The following is an 8,826-nucleotide window of genomic DNA, read 5'->3' as shown; positions in this document are numbered from 1 at the left end:
TCTGTTCTGTTCTGTTCTGTTCTGTTCTGTTCTGTTCTGTTCTGTTCCTTCTACTGAACTTTTTACTCAGCCAATATCGTGTTCTTGAGAATACGTGCACTCCCTCCCTAAGAACACCGGCACTCCCCAGAAACAAAGAGACCCTACATCACCCCCGTACCCTATATTCTGTTTCTATGTGTATATCATGTTTCTATGTGTATATCGCCTGACATAGAATTTGACAGCTTGACCAGACCTCTTAACGTGCTGTCCATTTCTCACGTCCCTTGTTGCCCTGTTCTCTCTTTAAGGTGGTCCCCCAGTCCCAGTTAACCACCCCACAGACCCAGGCATTCTAATGACATATACAAAGTACAGATTCAAAAGTACCAGTTTGAAGTTTTGAAAAATTTATTCCGGTGTGAGCATCAGCGTACCACCAATTTCAGGTGGTGTCCAGATCCAACAGGTCTTGAGTCCCCATGATATAAACAAAGGCCTTCCAGAACTGTGGACTGGAATTCTCCCTTGTCCCCTACTGACATGCAGATTTTGTTTTTTGCATTCTCATTATATTACGGGGGCCAAGGATATAAGTCATTTTTACCTTGGTCGTCTTCCTGGTCCAGAATGTAAAGCAGTTTTCAACCCTTCAACTGTAAAAATCTTAATAACTCCTACACGTTTGGCTATGCCAAAGAGCAGTGAGACAAACAAGAGATAAATACGACCAAAGATCATTCTTAAAAATACCACTGGTTCTTCGCTCTGCTTTATTGTGCGCCTGTGAACCGGAGGGGATCCACTGTCTGTGCTCCCACTAGGTCCCTCTACATTGCAATTCGGAGGTTTCCAACCTAAATGACAATGGCAATTCCGATGATTATTACACAATCCTCTAAAATTGCATTTTTCAGGGGAGCAATCATAATTCAACTGAGATAAATGTCCACTGCAAGCTCCATGGTTGCAGAACTTAGTTGTGGAGCACCGACTACCACGTCTCACCATTCCAATGTCTGTTGTTTCTGTCCCACGATGTTCGTCCAGCCCAAAGCAGGTATACCCAGAGATAACCGACTGATGGAATGAAACATGTTCTTGCAAGACAGGAAGATTGGTGACATTGGTACACTGCAACCTTCCACACAGCTTATCTTCATCACTGCAAGCATTGAATGTGAGACTTTCTGGCACTCTAGTACAATGCCCAAATCGAAAGTTTTCTTTGTTGATGTCATAGCACCTAGTATTAGCATTCCTAGCACTTACACCAAAGATTTCCTTGCACTGTACACTTCGGTCAGTGCAGTTGCCTTCATAGCAGTACCCCTCTTCTGAGCATGGTGTCCCATCTTGCAGATAAGTGTCACTTGGGCAAAAGTATGTATTCCCATTACAGTACTCTGGAAGATCACATATGTTCTGGATAGGTCTGCAGAGTACCCCAGAAGGACTGAAGGAGCAGTTTGCACAGCATAGTTCTTTATCACAAATGCTACCAGGTGTTAACCTGCAATCACTTCCACAGCAGGGATCTGCATAGCATGCCCTATGTGAGCCACAGTCACACTGTTCACCTTCATCTATTCTGAAGTTTCCACAAAAAGTATAGGTATATGTTGTATTATAATAAACCTTGCGGTCATAATAAAGACATGACATCAGACCAGGAGTATTAACAATGTCGCTTATGTCCACAAGGGAACAATTGCTGAATGAATCTGTTATATCAGGATTCCTGAACATAATGCAGGTGTTCCTTCTCTGACAGACACAGTAAGTCTCATCATCATATTTTAGACCTAAACTCCTTCCAACACGATTGGTAATGAAAACAGATAAAGCTATAAAATGTCTCCTATGCCTACCAACAAAAATTAGGGAATTAGCAGTACATAGAGACTTTTCCTGTGGATTGACCTGAGAATCATGTGGGTCCGAATTATCAACTGCAAGTGCTGCATCAGGCGTAAACTGATAATAAAAGTAATTTGTATAGTATGAACGAGCTTGCCCTGATTCACTAAAGTCATGAGGAAATGGATCCTGTTGAGTAAACACAGTTATGAGAAAGACATAGTACCGCAGATGAATTTTGGTCAGAAAGGTGTCCATTAAACTAATTAGTTTAAACGAATAGTCCATAACACTCTTAAATTTATTTTCATTAACGTTGCTGGTAATATCATCAAATAAAGAAAAGGTCATTATAAAATGGCCTTTTATAGAGGCTGGATGTGTAGCATAGTTCTTACTAGAAATTCTGGGAGCTCCATCGGCATATTCCGTTTTGGAGAAGGGAGGACCTGTATTATGACTCAAGTGCTTCCATGCATTCATAGGCCCCGTTCCATCAGACTCAGCTACTATCCGAGAGACAAGGTGTTCAAACCTCTGTGAATCGTTGAGGGGTTTGATTTCATAGGCAAGGTCATCCAACATCATGGCCCCTGACAGGCCCCCATAACAAGTATCCACAGTGACCATGGATTGAGGGATCCCCTCCAGGTAGCCACTATAGTAACAATCTGCAGGAAAAAATGGATAATCCATCTGTAAGGCTCCTTGGTCATCCTGAGTTGTTACCAACAAGTGTCTGGGCCAAATGAGTGTCTTTCTTCGCAGGTGGATGATATGTCTCTGGCCTCTAAAACGCAAGCTATATGAGAGCCGTCCTTGTGCTTGAATTCCTTTGCTATGGTAGGTCTCCTTCCGAGGAATAACCACTTCTGAGGAGATGTAACGCCAAGTGGGATGGCCTTGAGAACACAGGACTGGAACCAGGAGGAGCAGCCAGATTGCAAACAGCAAGAGGAGGACCCTGGGGACCACAGGTCTTTCCACTAGCCTCATGCCCCAGGTCACAGATAACATCCTGGTTGGAGCTAAATCCCTCTGCTGTGCCCACTGCCTGGTCTAGAAGATACTGACAAAAGACCAAGAGCTTCCTCAGGCTCCCAACCCCAGTGGTTACCCAGACAACTTAAGTTAGATAACAGTCACTGGGTGTGGCAGGAATTCAGTCTGAATGTGTTAGCTGAGTTTGTGGCTAAATAGGCTCAAAAGGGATGCCTGTAAGTGTGCCTGTGCAAGAAAAGTCAGAAGGGGAAGAGGAGTCTCTCTGACAGCCTCAATCCTTTCCTTTGTTTTCTGAAATGTAAAATACAATTTCCACACTTTCCTTTACATGAATGTATTTGGTTCCCAATGCCACTACTCTGGGGCTGTTTCTAGAAGTCAATTTTTATTTTTATCTTGGTTCATGTTTCTCATGGTTGTTTTGTTTTGTTTTTTTGTTTTGTTTTGTTTTGTTTTGTTTTGTTTTGTTTTATCTGGAAGTTAGAAGTAAATACTGTCTACATTAGCCTTTGAGCTAGAAATGTGTTTTAATTCTTCTGAGCATATTTTCTTTGAGTTTTAGTTAAACTATTCACAAATATTTTACCCTTTTGGGTTTTGCACAAAAGTTTGGATATTTCTACATGTAAATATTGTGGTGTTGTTTCTCTAATATCATGAGACCTAAGAATTATATCTGGACACCTCTGAACTCTAAAGTTTTTTTTAAAGTCCATCTCTTATGAACATACTTTATCTTTGATTCTGTCTGAGGCCAAACTGCCTGTCACTTTCTAACCTTTAGTATGTTTCTTTCCTGACCATTGGGATTTCTATAAGCATGCAGGCTGATGGGTTCTCAGCAGGCAAGACCAGCAGACTCAGTTAGTATGAACTTCAAAGAGGCATGCCACACACTTTTTCCAGGTTCAACAACAGTGCCTACATGTCTATTACTTTTGGAGAATGAAAAGCAACCTCTGAGTTTTTTCCAAGAGTCTCGTTAATGTAAAGGGTAAAAGATGGGTATCACCATGAAGTCCATGACAAGCCCTGGCTCAGACATGTGATTAAACCACAAAGATAAGTTGCCCTGCAGCAGGTATTTTATATAATGGGAGATAAAAATTGAGGAGGGAGATAATCAATTGACTTCCCCTCAAAAATAGATATCTCATCTAAGCGTATAGGGGAAAACTCTGCAGGACTCCTGGAATCAAACATAATGCACTTTCTCAACTCTCCAAGCAGCTTTCCTGCTCACATCCAGGAGTCTCATGAATAAGACTCTACTTGTCCTTTGGGACCACTAGAATTACTGCACCTGACACCAACAGGATGCTCTCACTGAGGGAAGAGAGGGAGGAAGTGGCTTGGTTCCTATCTGGTTATGTGCTCTAACATTTGTGAGCAACTTGGGGACATGAGCCTATAGAACAATTTGGAAAAGGCTCCTCAAGGCTCATGAGACCCTTGTCAGCACTCTGAAGCAGCTTAAAGACTGCCAGTATTAAATGTCAGATTGCAGAAGAGAGGAAATGACCCTACTGGAAATCTTGAGGACATTCTAACTAAAAGAGGCATGAAATGAAAGACACATGGCATGAAATTAATGGGCAGCAAGACTTAATGTTCCCAGCCCAGATTAAAAAAAAAATCACTCAAGAGAATCATCAGACACAAAAGTGTAACAGGAGAGATGAATGTACCTAGTGCACCCAGGGTCCCCTCACTAGACTAAGATGTAGCCCCAGAATCACCCAGGTGCCTCCTGAGAGTCCCCTCCAGAGGTCTGAGTCCATAAGATCTGGGTCATTCTAACTTCCAGACCAAAACATCAGAAACTATAGCATCTCCACTGCAGATGAAGGCATCAGCACAGTGCCTCCCCCAGGAGGAAGGAAGGCAGCTTGTCCATGAGGAAGTCACCTAGAGACTGATCTTTCCAGTAGTTTTTACCACCCCTCCCACAGCAAAGTCCATCCAGGCATTGAGAGGCCAAGGGGTGCTGGGAAGTCAGCCAGGTGGTAGCCCCAGACCCTGCTTCCTGCCTAGGACCTCTCTAAAGAGATAGAAGCACAGAAGGAAAAAATCTGGACCTCGACTCAGGATGGCCACTAAGACTCTGCCCTGCTGCCTCTGCCCAAGTGGTCCCAACTGCTGCAGAAACAGAGCCATTATTCGGCAGGGCTTTGTGTGAAAAGATCTACTACTATGCTTATTACTACAGTGCTAGCTACCACAGTGGTATACCCATCAGCTAAAGCCAATTGTGTTCAGCAGACTCTTCAGCTCAAAAAAACTGAATCTAGACAAGCTGGTACCAAAGGGTCTATATCCCAAGTCCTGACGACTGAATCCCATTGGTTGATACTGCCCCACATGCAGCTTTTCTGAATGACCACAGAGAACGCAAAGCAGAATAGAGTCAGATCCAAATAGCCTCTCACCCAGAGTCCAGGAATCCCAGTGGAGAGCTAATCACCTCTCAACCTGGGCAAATGCCTCTTTCAATGGGAAAGGCCCTAGAGATCTTTCATTCAGAAAAACTTAGGAAACACTCCAAGCTGGTCTCAGACAGACTCCAATAGCCACTTGCCAGCCACTGATTTGGCCATCTTTACCTGGCACCCACAAGACAACAGTACTTCATCCACATCCTAAACACGTTCTTTCAGTCACTTGGTGGAACACAAGGAGCCTGTGGTAGGTTCTACCAAGATCTTGGCAAGACTACCAGGAGCATGTTGCAGGAGTTGAGCATGACTTCAGCTACCTAGGAGCTCCCTGTATCCTAGCTGAGGATCTAAATACAGGTACCTACCAGCCTACTGCTGACCTCAGACAGGTTTTTGTTTGGCTGGTGTTTGTTTGCTTCTTTCAGCCCCACTCATTGGACAATGGTGGAGTTGTTAAGGGACGGAATGCCAGTGGTAACCACCCTGCAGCCACAAATCTAAATATCCTGCATTAGCCTACTCTGGAAGATCAGAGACAGGCTTAGATAGAGGCCTTCTAGGATGCCTGTTAACAACAAGTTTGGTTATTTGGCTTCTCTCTGGACATCTCTGTCCTCAGCAGCCACTTCCAGGACACTAGTCCGCACTCCTTCTGCTTCTCTGCTTTCTTTTGTGTTCCCTGCCACAGAGACCCAGGAAAGGTATCTGTGGCCAAGATATATATGTGTGTGTGTGTCATGTAGTGTTGCCTGTGTAACTGGGATGGTACAACATGCTTCTCACAAGGGAACAGATATCAAAAGGTCATGTGTCTTTGATGAACTAAACCTTAGGACCCATCCCATCATTCTGGCAAATCTGGGACTGGGATGGTGACATGACAACAGCCTGTCTCATATTCCATCTCTGTCTGAGCCTCGGGGCAGATATTGACATACATCAAGTACAGAAACAGCAGGGTGCTCCATCATAGCATGGCAAGATGACCACAGGAGGAGCATTCTACATGAGCCTCTCTCACCTAGTCATAGCTACCACCTTAGTACAAATCAAAACCAAAAGGCCTGGAAGAACCTGATACCTCAACTACAGTGGCAAGTCAGTGTATGTAGGACACTAAGTAGGGCATGAGCCAGGAATACACACACTTACACAGGCACTCACATAGACACAGGTGTCCACACACACATACACATACACATACACATACACATACACATACACATACACACATACACATGCACACACACATGCAAACGCACATGCACTCATACACATTCAAAAATACAGACAAAGGAACTCAAACACAGACACACAAATATACACACACATGCACACAATCACACATACACATACAAACAATGTACAAACAGCAAGAATCCACCAAACTTGTCCACTCAAACCAACGCATTCAGACTGCAAGTATGAAGACTGGTAGCATCAATGTTACCCTAAGGGGGTCCTCTTATACAGGGGCCTAGAAGTAGATTCACAGTGTGGGGGAATTGGTGAAAGCCTGAGGCACTGTGGTTACCTATACTCACAGATGTTGCCACAGTAACATACATCATCACATAAAAACTTAGCTGGGTATGGTGGAACACGCATTTAATCCTAGCACTCAGAAGGCAAAGGCAAGCAGATCTCTAAGTTGGAGGCAAGTACAGCTACATGGAGGCCATCCAGGCCTTGATGGAGAAAACTTATCCTTAAAATTAAGACAATAAAGAAAACAAAAAGAAGTATCTTGACCTGAAGTGATTCAGTGCTCACACAAGCTCTGCCCACAGGAGAAACCTACCCTAGCAGGCCCACTACTCAGCGAAAAGGCTCTGAAAGGAATCTGAACTAGTTACTGTCTCAGTGGGTATAGTTCAGGTTACCACTGTAAGAAAATCTCTAACCAATACTGCCCTCCAAAACTCATCCCCCAGACCCATCGCTGCCTGTTTTTGTGTGTGCTAGTTAGTTGACTATGTGTAAATATACATGTACATGAGGGGCTACACACACACACACACACATGCACACACAAACACACACACACAAAAACACACACACTACTCACAAACACATGAGACAGACAGACAGACGACAGACAGACAGACAGAAAAAGACAGAGAGACACAGAGAAAGAAAGAGACAGAGAGAAAGAGAGAGAAAGACACAGAGAGAAAGAGACAGAGCAGGAAATTCAAAACTAGCAGTCATTAATATTAACAATGGGACACAGGTTTGGAATCCCTCCCAAAGGTGGTAAAAGGCTGTTTTGTACACCAGTAAGATGGCTACACTGGTTCCTTTCTGCTGGGGCACACTCTTAGCTGGTCTGCTACCCTGAAACACCATTTCCTGACCCATCCTAGAGGAACTACTATACTCAGAGTAGCAGGTAAGAACTCTCCCCCTCAACCCTATGACCCAGAGCTACAGCTGGGATCCTAGGTCACTCAGGACACACAACACACTCAAACCCCACCCTCTGGAATACCACTCCCTTTATGCCCATTATTGATCCTTTCCAAAGGAGCAGACTCGTAGCTGGTCTGCTCCCGTAAAGAAACCATATCCTGAACCTTATCAGCAGAGGAACCACTGCATTCAGAGCAGTTGAGCAAGCTGTTTTCTCAGGAGCTCTAACATGCCCAGGATTGTAGGATTTCAGTATTTGAGAGGCAGCTTGAGTCCCAGGAGCTCTTGCACTCAGGATCTCAGGAACATAGGAACACAGAGGCAACTAGATTCTGTGAACCTCTGACAAAAGCAAGATATCAGGAGAGACAGGCTCCAGTCAGAGACAGTGAATGCAGGTAACACTAGAGATAACCAGATGATGAAGCGCAAGGACTAGAACATAAGCAACAGAAGCCAAGGTTACCTGGCAACATCAAAACCCAGTTCTCCCAACATAGCAAGTCCTGGACACCCCCATTACACTGGAAAAGCAGAATACAGATTTAAAATCACTTCTCATGATGATGATAGAGAACTTTAAGAAGGATATAAATAACTCCCTTAAAGAAATACAGAAGAGCACAGGAAAAAGTTGGAAGACCGTTAGAGGACAAACAAAAATCCCTTAAAGAATTGCAAGATAACTCCACCACACTGCTGAAAGAATTAAACAAATCCATCCAGGATCTATAAATGGAAGTAGAAACAATAAAGAAATCCCAAAGGGAGACTACCCTGGAAACAAGCTGGAGTACCCATTCTAATATCCAATAAAATCGACTTTCAACTTAAAGCTATCAAACAGGATAAGGAAAGACACTTGATACACATCAAAGAAAAAGTCAACCAAGGTGAACTCTCAATTCTCAACATCTATGCTCCAAACACAAGAGCACCCATTTTCATAAAAGAAAGCTTACTAAAGCTCAAAGCACACATTGTACCTCTCACAATAAGAGTGGGGGACTTTAACACCCTATTCTCAGCAATGAACAGATCACAGAAACAGAAGCTAAACAGAGACACAGTGAAACTGACAGAAGTTATAACCCCAATGGATTTAACAGTTATCCAGGGAACATTTCATCCC

At 43.6% G+C, this 8,826-nt stretch overlaps 1 protein-coding gene across 1 annotated transcript; it reads right to left on the bottom strand.

The window, feature by feature from the left end:
- Window positions 1–375: 375 nt before the first annotated feature.
- Window positions 376–3,462, bottom strand: LOC114615491 (disintegrin and metalloproteinase domain-containing protein 20-like). Its single transcript, XM_028761195.1, has one exon. It carries the CDS (start codon window positions 2,857–2,859, stop codon window positions 586–588), a length of 2,274 nt encoding a protein of 757 aa, XP_028617028.1. The 5' UTR covers window positions 2,860–3,462; the 3' UTR covers window positions 376–585.
- Window positions 3,463–8,826: the final 5,364 nt, after the last annotated feature.

This window comes from Grammomys surdaster, unplaced genomic scaffold (genome assembly GCF_004785775.1).
Source record: "Grammomys surdaster isolate TR1022 unplaced genomic scaffold, NIH_TR_1.0 126734, whole genome shotgun sequence".
Classification (NCBI taxonomy): Eukaryota; Metazoa; Chordata; class Mammalia; order Rodentia; family Muridae; genus Grammomys; species Grammomys surdaster.
Note: the sequence above shows the minus strand (reverse complement) of the source record. Positions and strands in the feature narration are given on the sequence as shown.

Excerpts from the sequence above, each read along its gene's own strand:
- LOC114615491 (XM_028761195.1), bottom strand. The coding sequence starts at position 2,859 with ATGTTATCTGTGACCTGGGGCATGAGGCTAGTGGAAAGACCTGTGGTC.